General features: G+C 40.1%; 1 protein-coding gene across 1 annotated transcript; it reads right to left on the bottom strand.

The window, feature by feature from the left end:
* Nucleotides 1-942: 942 nt before the first annotated feature.
* LOC142661506 (germ cell nuclear acidic protein-like) lies at nt 943-8,855 on the bottom strand. The gene is made up of 11 exons (XM_075838915.1): nt 8,735-8,855; nt 7,825-7,906; nt 6,660-6,705; nt 6,345-6,418; nt 6,142-6,258; nt 4,947-4,992; nt 4,626-4,770; nt 3,734-3,863; nt 3,417-3,624; nt 2,630-2,886; nt 943-1,840 (listed from the first exon to the last, which is right to left on the bottom strand). Coding segments are annotated over exons 1-11 (1,188 nt in total). The 5' UTR covers nt 8,816-8,855; the 3' UTR covers nt 943-1,838.
* Between the last annotated feature and the right edge of the window lie 6,382 nt (nt 8,856-15,237).

The raw sequence follows: 15,237 nt of genomic DNA on the forward strand, positions 1-15,237 counted from the left end.
TCACCAACCATCCACTACTCCATCCATCTGGACCATCCAGGGTTGCACAGCACTCATCAGTAAACAACACGGTTTGAAAATTAGTCTTCATGTATTTCTGAGCCCACTGCAACCGTTTCTGCTTGTGAGCATTGTTTAGGGGTGGCCGAATAATAGCTTTATGCACACTTGCAAACCTCTGGAGGATCCTACACCTTGAGGTTCACGGGACTCCAGAGGCACCAGCGGCTTCAAATACCTGTTTGCTGCTTTGCAAAGGCATTTTAGCAGCTGCTCTCCTAATCCTATTAATTTATCTGGCAGAAACCTTCCTCATTATGCCTTTATCTGAACGAACCTGTCTGTGCTCTGAATCAGCCACCAATCTTTTCACAGTACTGATTATCACGCCTAAGTTTTCTTGAAATATCCAATGTTTTCATTCCTTGTCCAAGGTATTGCACTATTTCACGCTTTTCGGCAGCAGAGAGATCCTTTTTCTTTCCCATATTGCTTGAAACCTGTGGCCTGTTTAATAATGTGGAACGTCCTTCTTAAGTAGTTTTCCTTTGATTGGGCACACCTGGCAAACTAATTATCACAGGTGTCTGAGATTGATTACAATGATCCAAAGAGCCCTAAGACACAATACCATCCATGAGTTTAATAGAAAAACTAATAATTAAATGTTTATGACACTTAAATCCAATGTGCATAATAATTTGGAACACGGTGTAGTGGGCCAGACTAGTGCCAGAACCTGACCTACAAGAGGATCCTCTGGTACTCTGCTGAACCAGTACAACCATGGTTATTAGGCATGATGTAAAGGTGCTAAAGGGTGTTTACTTGATTGCTGAAGAGAAGGAAGCCACCGGTCCCAGGATGAAAATAAAAAAAGAAGACTAAAGTGATTTTTTAAATTAATTTTTTAGAGAGTTTATTTTTTTTTGGGTGGGGGTTAGGAAAGATTATGGGGACAGGGAACAATAAAGTTAGCTCCCTGCTTGAAGTGATCTTTATTTCCTGAGCATACTCTTCTTCTTCTACTGCTATTGGCCTATAGTTGGCATCCATGTTTGGTTTTCCAGGCGTGATGTGGACTCACATAACAATCGTCCATGAAGATATTTGTTCACAGTTGTTGCCAGCATAACTGGTGATAAAGCCATGCTGTCTATGGTGTTTGAAGGAGCCACAAATGAAAAGCCTTGGAATAGAATGCAGGCCTGGTGCAGGATCTCTAGTTCCAGAAGAAGAGGTGCATCCTTGATGGTATGCGTCGTATATTAATAGAACTTTTTTTTTTTTTGTCTCCCGGGCATGCTCTTCTTCCTCTACTGCTATTGGCCTATAGTTGGCATCCACATTTTATTTTCCAGGCATGATGTGGGCTCACATAACAATCGTCCATGAAGATTTTTGTTCACAGTCGTTGCCAGCATAACTGGTGATAAAGCCATGCTTTCTATGGTGTTTGATGGAGCCACAAATGAAAAGCCTTGGAATAGGATGCAGGCCTGGTGCAGGATCTCTAGTTCCAGAAGAAGAGGTACATCCTTGATGGTATGCGTCATATATTGATAGAACCTTTTTTTTTTGTCTCCTGGGCATGCTCTTCTTCCTCTACTGCTAATTGGCCTATAGTTGGCATCTACGTTTTATTTTCCAGGCGTGATGTGGACTCACATAACAACTGTCCATGAATATATTTGCCCACAGTTGTTGCCAGCATAACTGGTGATAAAGCCATGCTGTCTATGGTGTTTGATGGAGCCACAAATGAAAAGCCTTGGTATAGGATGCAGGCCTGGTGCAGAGTTTTTAGTACCAGAAGAAGAGACGGATTATTGATGGTATTCTGTGAATATTAATAATTAGAATGAATTTAGTGTAATAAATAACATTTATATTTTATACTGTATATTTAATAATTGAAAATATTGCATATGATAATTTTGATATGATCTATATCCCAGTTGGAAAAAGTCAATACAAAATAAATGGTGCAAATTATAGTTTTTCCTTTGCTCCTTTCTTGTTTATTTTTTTAATACTGACTTTAAGCTTAAAAAGTTCCTCCAATGACCGTGAGAGACATGTCCTCTACCAGAAATTTAACACGGATGCAGCCTGGAAAGCAGATTGTCTGGTTACCTATAGATGTGTCCTCCCTTACTTTTTCTTTAATTGCATTGTGTTATACAATTTGTTATGATACCAATTCAATACAATCTCACGGCATCACTAAAAAAAAACGTTTTTTTTTACATGGGAGTCTATGGACAAGAGATGACTCTGATAGCTACCATCTGTCAGCCATCCACAGCTCATAGCTTACTATGTTAAAAAATAATATGTTTAACATATATGTTTTGTTACTGGATGGTGTCAGATATGTTTTTTTAACATGGGAGTCTATGGGCTCAAATGATTGATTGATGGTATCATTCTGAGGCATCTGTTAGAGGTATATAAGTTGTGTTTTTTACATGTTTTTTTTAACATCTTGGGTTATGTCGGATTTAGAGGGAAAGTAAGGGAGGACACATCTGTCAGTAACTACATGTCTTCTGAAGTCTTTCCTGCAAAACCCCTTGGTGTATAACGTTTCTAAGCAACTTTAATCATGAAGAACATAGATACTTACATTTGATAACGGAAGGAGCAGATCGCTTCCTTTTGATAGAACAGCCAGGATTGAGTCTCTGCATTGGTTTTTGATGGTTTATTCCAGATGCTGTTTTTTTGGCTGCACTGCAGTTCTCTCTGAATGTCTGTGAGTATGGAGTATGATGACTTGAAGATGGCATGTCCTCATCTTCGGTGGTGTTCAGTAAGAGCAGTCTGCCCCCACAAAAACGGCAATGTGCTCTCTCGTCTTTAAGACTTGTGAAACGTCCCACCCTATGGAGACAGAAAGTGGTTAGAAGACAGGAATTGGTCAGGAATACCAGACATTATAAGATGGACATAGATTTATACTTATATTATATGGCCATTTCATAAAAGATTGCTTGATAACCAAATGGAAGATGCCTCAATGTGTTTGAGTGAAGACAGTGTATGCCTATAGATTTATTTTCCTCTGTATATTCTAACATAAAAATAAATATCTAAATATGGAGGGCAAACCCAGCATCATGATGGGGGGCCCATTTTAACCTTTACTATGAGGACTGCTCTCTTTTTTTTATGTCATTGCTTCATAAATATGGCATTTATGTCAATTCCATTTCTTAATGCAATTACTGCCGAAAATTGGCATTCATTGATAAATCACCTAAGTCTGCTATAGTGTAGAAAATAAGTATAATGACAGCTCTGCTGCATCTGTAGTAAATGGCCAAAGATACATAAGAACAAAAGTATCAGTCTGAAGTCATTCTATAATTTGTGAGTCTTTCTAGGTACATGAAAATAAAATATCAACTTACCGGTTAAGACACCATTCGCACACGTAGTTGAATTTATAATTGATGTCATAGGTGTGGTATATGTTCACCGGTGGTAGCTCAGGGTGGACACGGGTGACACTTTGAGCATAGGACTTCCACAATTTGCCATGTCCATCTTTTAGCACTCCATTGATGAGCCAGCAGGCAGCATGACACATTTCGTGTATTAATGCATCTCTAACGCGCTCTAAAGATACAAAAGAATATAATATCAATAGGTATTAAAGATTTTCTATCAAATATTGACATTCGAAAGCAGTCGTAAAATTTTTCCTTTTACATATTATGAAACTTACCTGCAGAGTCACAGACTTTTTCAGAGATCTCAATCTTGGAATATCGATTTACATCCCCTTGTACATTACAACACTGAGCAGATGTTGCAGTCAGTCTTTTACTCCAGGTTATTTGTAAGTTATCAGGAAGCTAAAGAAGCAGTTGGAAAAACAAAAAACATTAAGATCTATCAAGCACAGAGCTAAACGCAGTCACATCTCGGAGCTGCCTAAATGTCTCGGTTGTGACTTACTTCCCATCTGAGTTTTTTACAACCTTCTGAAACCAAAGCTAATACATGGTGACTGTGTGATGAGCAGATTTTACCTATAATGATATCTAAAAACCACTTGAAAGACATTTTTTTTCCAAAATCAAGACAATATAGTTAAATCTCATAAATCTTCGTCCATGCGTGATAGGCCTCTTGCACAGATTCCAGTGATTGTCAAACAGAAGTAGCTACATCTCTGGCCAAACTAATAGAGACTTCTGGAGATTTGTGGAAATGGTGCTATGTCAGAGATTTACAGCAGTGTGCCCTATAGCACTTTCTCTTGGAAATCATTGGAGAATCGACTCAAAGCTTTTGTTGACAATAATACGTCATAAGATAAATTTAAGTGGAATACACCATTAAGTATGTTACAGTTAATGTGGAATATGCAGCACATAATACATTGGTTACAGGCATGATGGAGCTTCTATGCCCTCTATTTGTATTGGGAACTCCAGATTTCTTCCATATGCTAAAGTAAATGTCAGACTTGTCCATCAGAGTATCAGTAGATCCTCCGGTAGGCCCAGACACAAGGGATAACTCTTCTCTACTTCTAAGAAATATCATGAAGAAAGTTCACAATGAGAAAACGTACGTCTGCATGTGTAACCCAAAGATTGACAATACGATACCTTGTTGTTAAACACGGTCTGGTTGTATAGCTTGTACAGTCGTGTTACCAGCTCCTGTTTGGTCGCCTGGAAATGAGTCATGTAAGGGGATTTGAATGATGTTATGTCCTCGATAAAACAGTTATGGATGTTACATATAGGTCTCCTGAAAGAAATAAAAGATCATATATCGAACTTTGATCACCTAATAGTGGGACAATATGAGTAACTGGTGTATCTGCCATAGGGGTATGACATATAGCAGCCATAGATTCTGACAGGGGGAGGCTTGGCAACAAAGTATCCCTCCCCTACGGAAACATGAATCTTCATATAACTCACCTTTCCTCTGAAGTGGGGTGCTCAAGATATTCAGCAGGGTCTTTATCTGTAAATAAATATGCAGGAGTGAAAATATTTTCCAAAATGTATGATAGAATCAGCATTGGAAGGTTTATATTAACCCCTTAAAGCTATGTATACCTTTGAACTCCAATTTATTTTATTTTTTAAAAATCTGTTTTAGGTGATTTTAAAAATTGACTTTAATTAAAAAAAATTTTTACTATTTAAGATACAACTTCTATGTATCCTGTATACAAAGAAGCTGTATCTTTTTGTCAAAGCTGCGGCCGTGTTGTCATCTGAACTGACGGCTCGGCTGAAAGCTGGTCCTGTGCTTCTCTGAAGCAGGATGCAGCTAATAACGATCACATTTAAGTTTAGTTTTCATGTCCACCCTCCCTCTGCCTAACAACTAGATGACGGGATCAAAGTTATCTCAGTCACAGTCAAGTTCCCACGGAGATCGCATGGACACAGATACTATGCGTGCACACAATGGCGTACATGTATGTCATTATGTGGAAACTACACCCTGCAGGTGACATATATTTACATCATTCTGTGTTAAAAGGCTAAAGAGGCATTTTAATTAAGATTAACAAATGTATGAGAAAACGTACATAAATAATAATGTCTACAGGTAGGGTAAATACTTACAGGGGCTCTTGATCAATAAAAGGTTATCTGCCACCGGGAAGGACCTCTGTAAAGCTGTAATATAGACAAGCTTGCAGGGGCACTTGCACCCTACCCCCTGAAATGCTGATCTTGGTGTGAAATCTAGCATGTGTTCATTGTAAATGGTACATACTAGCGTCAGTAAGCACTAGCAAGACTATGTCTAGATGTATTTCAATCTGATACAATTTTTTGGCATTCTACTTTTGCATCCTGGCTCCAGATCATCACTTTATTGGGTCATTTTAGCTCTTCTCTATTCTGGCACCTTGAAGAGGCCATGATTGTAGGGGATGTGTCTCAGTGACTGACTCCATTTTAAGTTTTAAGCAAGAATATGAATAAACATGGCTACATTTGGTATAAGAAACTAATAAGAGAATATAATACCCAGCAGATAGACCCTTGGCTTTCACTACACATCAAAATATATTTTACAAGTCTGGTTGCACTTTGATGTCATTGAATTTGTACTAAAATTGATGTCGTCCATAGAAAAGTTTTTGGCACTGACCCGTGACAGCAGTTGTTGGTGTTATTATTACGCAGTCATCGTCATCGCTGTCACTGACCACTGGAGATTCCCACTGCTTAGAGGCATCAGTAGCTTCTGTATCAGAAGTCCTGAGTCCTGAGAATAACAGAGAAATGAACAATGTACTATGTCCAATAACATAAATCAAGATTGTATCTATAAAACAGCAAATGACATCTTACTTTTGCGAATTGGTGTTTCCTCGCTTCTAAAATCATCATCATCATCATCAGAAATCACAATGACATTGTTGGATCTGTAGAAATAAATATAGAAATATAATGAGTGGGAGAAATTCTAATATTAGGACCCCAAAACTTGTATTAACTGGATAAAATTGTCAATACCAGTAGATCAGGGAATATAAAATAATACAGAGCCCACAAACTACCAGGATCTTATATGAAGCCTGGATAGTGGACGCTGGTTGTCCTCAATAGAAATGTCTCCTAATGGGACCTGAGTTCAGCATTGGAGAAGATGTGTTATTATCCTACCTGTAGATGTCATTGCTTGATGATGGTAGCGGTGTATTTATTATATCTGATAAAGAAAGGTAACATTTATATATTAGATTTTCACCATGAATAAATAAACAGGGCTTAATGGCATTGTCCGGGATCAAGAAAAATAGACCAAGAGGAAAAATGGCGGAAAATAATAAAAAAAAGCCACTGGCCTCAGCGGTGGCTGCCGTGGTTACTTGTGTCATCGGGATGCCATGTAGCTCAGCAATCAAAGGCTAGCGGGGACCAGCGGGGGATTTAAAAGGTAAGTAATGCTTCTTTTATTATTTGAGTCTATTTCTTTGGCCTTCTTATTCTTAATCCTAGACAAACCCCTTTAACACACATCCCAGTCTACCAAGAAATCCTGGTCTTGGTCTCTAGATGATCACTGAGACATCTTATTCTAAATCTCATCCATTGTGAAAAGTGAAGTATCATATAATGAATAGGAGATTTTCCAATACGTCCCTTTTAATGTGTTTTGGACTTCGCCCAAAGAGTACGCCACACTTCAAAGAGAATCTGTCACCAGGTATATGCTGCCCTATCTAAGGACAGTATAAAGTAGTGCCAGAGACCCTGATTCCAACTCTGTATTACTTACTTGTTAATGATCAGTAGTTTCTATAAAAATCACTTTTTCTCATGCAGGCTGTACTCATGAGCGGCAGCTACTAGCCCCGCCCACCAGCTGCTGATTGACAGCTTTCTCCCATACTGTGCATAGGGAGAACTACCTGCCAATCAGCAGTGGGTAGGCGGGGCTATCCTCAGCTCATGAATAACGAGGATTACATAGCGCACCCTAAGTAATCCTCAATATTCATGAGCTGCAGTAATCGCTAAACTATCAAGTTTTACAGAGATCCGGGGTGGGGGGGGGGGTATATCCCTGTATAACAAGGCTAGGAAAGTTTGCTGAATTACTCTGTGAGTAATGCCTGTTATTCATCTTTCCCAGAAACATAAACAGTAATAAATGTGAAATCCCGCTTTGAGTTTAACAAGAAATATCAGTAGATCCCGGTCCAGGGGCCCAGACTGCAGAATAGTGATCGTGAAGACTGAATGGTGGGATTTATAACTGTATATTTTGATTCTTGTAGAGGGACATATCAGTGTACAGAGACTGTAGTGAATAGGAGCGCAGTACCTGGATGTCGGGGTGTTAGCCCGGTATTGAAACCACCTTCCTGTTCTTGATTTGGAAGTCTTGGTTTCTTTCTGGGACGAGGCTAGAAAAAAAAAAGGAGCAATCCAATGTATGCACGACAAACAGCACAGCAGCGTACATAATACTCAGAACGATCCCTAGAAATGAGTAACTAATAGTAACTAATACAGGATGTCACTTTTCATCTTCCCTCCCTGTACTAGAAGTATATGAGTAAGTTATGGCTGAGGGCACAGCATTACATCAAGTTAGGAATTATCATTTTTTATGTTTTTGGTAACCTTGTCACCGAGGTGTAACTTGAAGTTCCTGAGTCTCAATGCAAAATCTGTGACTGGACCCCCCCACCTATCATGTGCCATTTATAATACAGGTGTCTTCTTATGTGGCAGGGGTTCTTCTGTGACTATGACAGTAACTTCACACCACTTATAGATGCACCCCTGCCCTGTAAAATAATATGTATTGGTGGCCTAGCAGCAATGGCTTAAATGTATTTTGGGAAGTTTTAAGGCAAGTTATGGTGGCGCTGGAAGGGAACTAAACACTTGCTGCTGGGTTCCCCCATAAATTATAATCGCCCATAAATTATAACTGATCGCTGAAAGTCCCAGCAGAAGAACTCCCTGTACATAGCTTATCTGTAGGGGACCCAGCCATAGCGTTAACTGTAGTTCCCAACTAGTTATAGCTCCCCGACAATAGAATAGTACCACTTATCTCCTACAATGTATTGATAAGAACCTGGTATCCAAGGTCTATTTTTATGAACTGTCCATGTATTCATGGATGGTTGGCAAGTGCATTTCATATACAAGCTAGCAGCAGAAAGACATGGTGCACTTGGACCAGTCCAGAATAATGGAATTTTAGAGAAGTGACGACTCACCTGATGTAAATCCTCGTCACTACTAGCGTCCTCTGAATCGGACAGAACAATGATGCGTTCAAAACGCTTTTTTTTTGCCATTTTCACAATGACAGCAAATCACAATCCTCACTCTATAACGCCTTCAATCACCCTCAGTGGGATTATCTACAACATGGCATTTAGAACTGTCTGTTATACTGTGACATCATCACCATGACACTGATATTGTGACTTCATTATAGGAACATCCCCAGATGTGTCATGTGACATTGATATTCTGATACCATTACATATATGTTATTATATGGAAATATATCTACATATATATATATATATATATATATATATATATATATATATATATACCACATAGATTAATATAGTGGGATAGTGGAGCATACGTATGTGATAAATAAAACAGTGCTTAATTATACTGACTGTCATTTTGACACTAGTTTGTTGGGAGCAAAAATGTCGCAGTTTTTTTTTAACTTGTACAGAAACTACAAAATTCAGTACAACAAGTCTAAATTACATGTAATTATATTCAATATGCTATACAAGTTCATAATCATACAAGTGGTCATACAGATGCGTCCAACCTTAGGTTTTCTTGAATTGCGTAAGTTATACAATTTGTCATGACAGCAGTTAAATACAATCTCACGCTATCCAGGAAAAAAGCTATACTGTACATTAACTTATATTTTCTTTTAACATTAAAGTGTATAGCCAACGGATGACATCTGTCACTCACAACCATCCAGTAAAAAAAGTATAGGTTGAATGTACACTTTTTTATTATGGGAGTCTACAGGCAACGAACGGATGGCTGACGCATTACGTCCGTCGAGACGTGCATTGCAGATAGACTTTTTTTTCAGGTTTGACTCTGTACACATCTGCATCGGAGGTTCCGTCGGGGGCCTTCGTTGCACATTCTGTCATTTTTGCTGGACAAAATAGCACAGCATGCTCTTCTATTTTCTCGGCAAAATGATGGACGCCATAACGGAAACTCGACTGAACCCATTAAAGTCTTGTGGCTGATCAGAAGGGCTCTGTCTTTTTCTTGTTATAGTCCTATAACGGAACAGAACCACGGAAAATCCGAACGCAAATGTGAACCGAGCCTAAGTTTAACATCTTGGGATATGTTGGGTTTAGAGAAAGGTTAAACGAGGACATATCACTAGATCATGTGGATAAAGCAGTTTACATACCACACCACTGGATATTCTTCTACTTCACTTTTAGAGATGACACACTTTTTATTAGGACATTGCTGTAAGCAGAAGTGTTTTCATCATCTTGGAATGCATGAGAGGCGGCATCACTGAAACAAGAACAGTTGTTAAATTATATATATTTATAAGGGAATTTTTACCCATAATGCTGGTTTATCTATGCGGATTTGTTTTCAGTGGATTTAGGCTTTGGTCACACACAGCCAGCTATGACGGAAATGTTATCAAACAGATCCCAAGTCATCCTGCAGATCCCGATGACTAATAATATCGTCTCTCAGGAAACACAGGAAACCCCATAAAACCGAACCGAGCTCCAGTCAAAAGGGGATCATAAAGGCAAGACAAGTATAAAAAAGGACCTTTTGGATCCACGCTTTTTTCATTTTTTTATTTTTCATTAGCTTTTGATCCTTTTCTGTGACCCATTATTCATTTTTGAGAGAAAAAAGGAAGGAACAGTGAATCTTATCAACCATTTGAAAACCCCATGACCTATTAAACCCCTACACCATATGGGCAAATCAGGCACGATGCAGTTCCTGCAAACCGCAATACTGTACATGTTTTGTGCAGTGATGGCGCGGGTGTCAGCTGTAACATAAAGCTGATATTCTGCTGCAACGTCTGATCAGTGCGTTTAACTCCTTAGATGCCTCGGTCAACAGCAACCGCTGCATCTAAGTTCCATATCTCAGCCTATAGAGTGCAGGAAGCTGATCAATTGCTATGGCCATCTTAGTTTACCTATTAGGAGCCAAGGATGCAATAAAGAAGCATTGCAGTGTATTATTATAAAGCAATCGGGAGAACGCATGGTCGAATCCCCTGTTCAAAATATAAAAATATTTTTTAAAAATTGTGTTTTTCCCTCTGACATTGCTTTATTATGAACATAAATAAATAAATAAAAAACTTCACATCATTTTTATTGCCAACACCTGAACTATATAATTATTATGTTACTTATACACATGATGAGCACCATAAAAGAAGATTAAAAAAAACAACAATAAAACTGCTGTTTTTGTTCATCCCACCTCCCAAATAATGGAATAAAAAGTGATCAAAAGTGGCATGTACCCAAAAATGGTATCATCAACAATGTCTGTGCATGTCAATGACGCAAGTGGCACAATGACGTTATCACGCTGCTTGCGTCGTTAAGCCCCAGCAGACCTGGTCAGAAGAGAGCAGGTCTGCATTGCAACAGGACGGCGCGGGAACGAGATCAGGTGAGTATGTAAAGGTTTTTTTTCTGTTAACAGTATGTGGGGCACTATCTACAGGGGGGCTATATGTGGTTCACTATCTACAGGGGAGCTATATGTGGGGCACATTCTGCAGGGGATCTTTTTGTGGGGCACTATCTATAGGGGTGGCTACTTCGTTCTGGTGCTGTATTTATGTACTGAGCTTGGTTTTGTTCTGTATATATGTATGCTCTTGGTTCTGGTATTGCATTTATGTACTGAGTTTGGTTCTGGTGTATTTATGTACTGAGCTTGATTCTGGTGTTGTACATATGTACTAAGCTTGCTTTTGGTGTGCTATTTATGTACTGATCTTGGTTCTGGTGTTGTATTTATGTACTGAGCTTGGTCCTGGTGTATTTATGTACTTAGCTTTGTTCTGGTGCTGTATATATGTACTGAGTTTGGTTCTGGTGTTGTATTTATGTACTAATTTTTGTTCTGGTGCTGTAAACATGTAGTGGGCTTTGTTTTGGTGCTGTATATATGTGCTGAGTTTGGTTCTGGTGTTGTATTTATGTACTGAGCTTGGTTCTAGTACTGTATTTAGGTACTAAACGTTGCTCTGGTGTTGTATATATGTATTGAGCTTGGTTCTAGTACAGTATTTAGGTACTAAGCTTGATTCTGGTGCAGTATTTATGTACTGAGCTTAATTCGGGTTATGTATTTATGTACTGAGCTTGGTTCTGGAGCTGTAATTACATAGGATATATTTCTAATAACAAAATTGAGAGGCAGATGGAATTGTTTTCAATTCATTGTATATTTAATGGGAACCTATCAGGTCGTTTTTAACCCCTTAAACCGCCACCATGCGGTAATACGTGACCTGACAATATTTCCAAACATTCCCTTGTATGTTTTTTTCAGATGCAGCAAAATCTATAAAATCAACTTTTTAAGCCTTGGACGCTGTACGCTAATTACCCATTATTGTTGCCAGATCACCTCGCAGGTCACTCGGATGATGCGTGAAATGGTGGAGGTCCCCAGCAGGAACCTTAAAATGCAGTGACACAAATAAGTTCCCGATCGCCAGGAATCTAAAATAAAAAGAAAAAAGTTGAACATTCAGTTGTACTTTGCATTTCAGAGTGACATGGTGGCAAAGGGCACAATGTTGAATTATGGATCTGTAAGCTCTATCAGGGTGACAATGCGGAAAAATGGAAGGTATGGATTCTTACCTGAGGGTGACGATAAGCTGTTTCTCAGGAGATATGTAGCGTCGCATGTTGGTGTCCTGGTATGTGAGGCCAGGACGCAGCTCCACCAGCATGTGATCGAACGTCGGGATAGACATCCAACAGAAGCTGTGGAACTTGTCAAGGTGCTGCCGTGTGTGATAGTGGCTTTTCCTGAGCTGTTGAGAGACAATCACCCCAATGCCTCCTCCTCCTCAGTTCTTCTTCCAGCATATGCGTATCCTGTCAATAGAGAAGCCAACACAGGAGGGCACCGTCCACAGATTTGAAAGTAATTTTGAGAAAACAAAAATCTCCAGAAACCAAAGCTAGTCAGGCAGAGGAATCAAACAAAGCTCTCTATACTATGAAAGCAATAGAAAATGCTGCCGGAGCGATCCTTTGACCTTGTTGTGGCTGTTCACGTTGGGTTGGGACAGGAATAGTGACAATTTCCTGCTTGCGTTTTTCTTGCGAATCTGTGAAAACGGATGACATACGGACAGCATACAATTGTAAAATACGGACATACAGAACGGATGCGGAAGCACGACAGAAGCACTATGGGCCATATTTTGCAGACCACATAACGGAAACGGTTGTGTGCATGAGGCCTAAGTGTAAAAATACACGGGGTGGCAGCCACACACAGTGAAATTGTGCAGGCATTTTCTACTACATGAGTGTGTGGTTTCGTCCCCGTGTGGCTGCCACCTCATGTGTTTTTACCTTAAGGGCTCATGCGCACAATCTTAATTTTTTTAATTGTCCTATCCAGTTTTTGTTGATAGAACACTGTATCATTCATTTCTATGGAACCATGCACACATTTTTTTTGTGGTTCCATGTGTCTGTCTTGCAAATTATAGAACAGGTTCTATTCTTGTCCACATTTGTGGTCCATCTCACTCATTCTAGTATATGGGTCCACAAAAATAAAAACGAATAGCACACGGAAGCCACTAGTATCCGAATCGGTCATGTGCAAGATGCCCAAGGCAAACAGTCTTGTAGAAATCCTGCAGATAGCCCAAGTGTTAATTTCTTCCGATCTTTTCCATCTTCTGCTGGCAGTTGGCCGAGGGGCTGGACTTAGCTAAAGAATGATGTCTAGGCCTGAGTTGAGTCATGGAAGATTTTTCTCAACGCTCAATGGCCACAGGTGAAAAACGCAGCGAAAATCGCTGCAAGAAATTGCATGGAGGTCAAGATTTTTATTCCTGTAAAAAAACGCTGTGTTCCTAGTCTCTTATTGCAGGCAGCAGTATTGGAGGGCACCTTCTGCAGCCAGTTGTCTTACAGTCTGAGACAGGCTTGTGAGAAGGAGGAGGGAAAAGTTCATTACCTGGGACACATATAGATTGTTTTAGATATTTCTTACAGTTTTAATTGGAATATGAGACAGAATAGGATCAAAGGAAAGGAGAATATTCAGGAAGGAATTACTTAGATATTTTAATCCCAGAACAAAGCCATTTTACTGTGAGTGCCGGGCTGATGGTCATTTTACTGTGATTGGAGGCTGATGGTCATTTTACTGTGAGTGGGAGACTGATGGTCGTATTACTGTGAGTGGGGGGCTGATGGTCATTTTACTGTGAGTGTGGGGCTGATGGTCATCAGTCCCCCACTCACAGTAAATTGACCATCAGCCCCCACTCACAGTAAAATGACCATCAGCCCGCCACTCACAGATGCCCCCTGTAGATAGTGCCACACATGGACTCCTGTAGGTAGTGCCACATAGCCCTCCCCCTCTTGTACATACTGCCACACAGCCCCTTATATATAGTGCCAGACAGCCCCCCTTATATACAGTGCCACACAGCCCAGCTTGTGTATAGTGCCACAGGGCCCCCTCCCTTGTATATTATGCCACATAGCCCCCTCCCTTGTATATGATGCCACACAGCCCCTCTTCCTTGTATATAGTGCCATACAGCCCCATCCCTTTTATATAGTGCCACACAGCCCTCCTTCCTTGTATATAGTGCCACACAGCCCCGTCTCTTGTACATAGTGCTACACAGCCCCCTCGTATATAGTGCCATACAGCCCCTCCTCCATTTTATAGTGCCACACAGCCCCCCTTCCTTGTATATAGTGCCATGCAGCCCCCATCCCTTGTGTATAGTGCCAGACAGCCCCCCTTATATATAGTGCCACATCCTTAGGATGCAGATGCAAGTGAATGTGGCTGTTGCTAGCACCGGGGCCCCCTCCAGTGCTAGCGACACCACCGGGAATGAAAATTTATGGGCTGGACGGCCATGGACTCCACGGGAACCTTGGGCCCTGGGCAGCTGCCTGAACCGCCCTTATGAGGATCCGCCACTACAAGGGACCCCCGTTCTGTTACTCAGTGGGGGTCTCAGCATCCAGACCCCCACAGATCTATTAGTTCTTACCTAAACAGTGGAAAACTTGTAGTAATTGTAATACCTCTCATTTTATTTATTTTTTAAGTACTAGAGTAAGTCCACACGTAGCGTAAACACTGCGGATTTTCCGCAACAGACCTCATTGCGAAAAATCTGCAGCGTAATACAGTAGCAACAAAGTAGATGAGATTTGAATAAATCTCATCTACACGCTGCGTAAAAAATCTGGGGAAGAAACGTTCATAAATGGACCTGCGGTACGTTTTTTTAATCCTGAACATGTCATTTTATGCTGCGGAATCGCTGGTTTTCTGTTGCGGAAGGTAAAACCCACAACAAATAACAGATACTGCTATTTTTGCGGCAGAAAACCTGCGATTCCGCCGCGAAAATCGCAGCTCAGGAAAAAAAAGGCTACACTTACACAGATTATATTCCATAAACCCTAGATCC

The sequence above is a fragment of the Rhinoderma darwinii genome, chromosome 10, assembly GCF_050947455.1.
Source record: "Rhinoderma darwinii isolate aRhiDar2 chromosome 10, aRhiDar2.hap1, whole genome shotgun sequence".
Taxonomy (NCBI): Eukaryota; Metazoa; Chordata; class Amphibia; order Anura; family Rhinodermatidae; genus Rhinoderma; species Rhinoderma darwinii.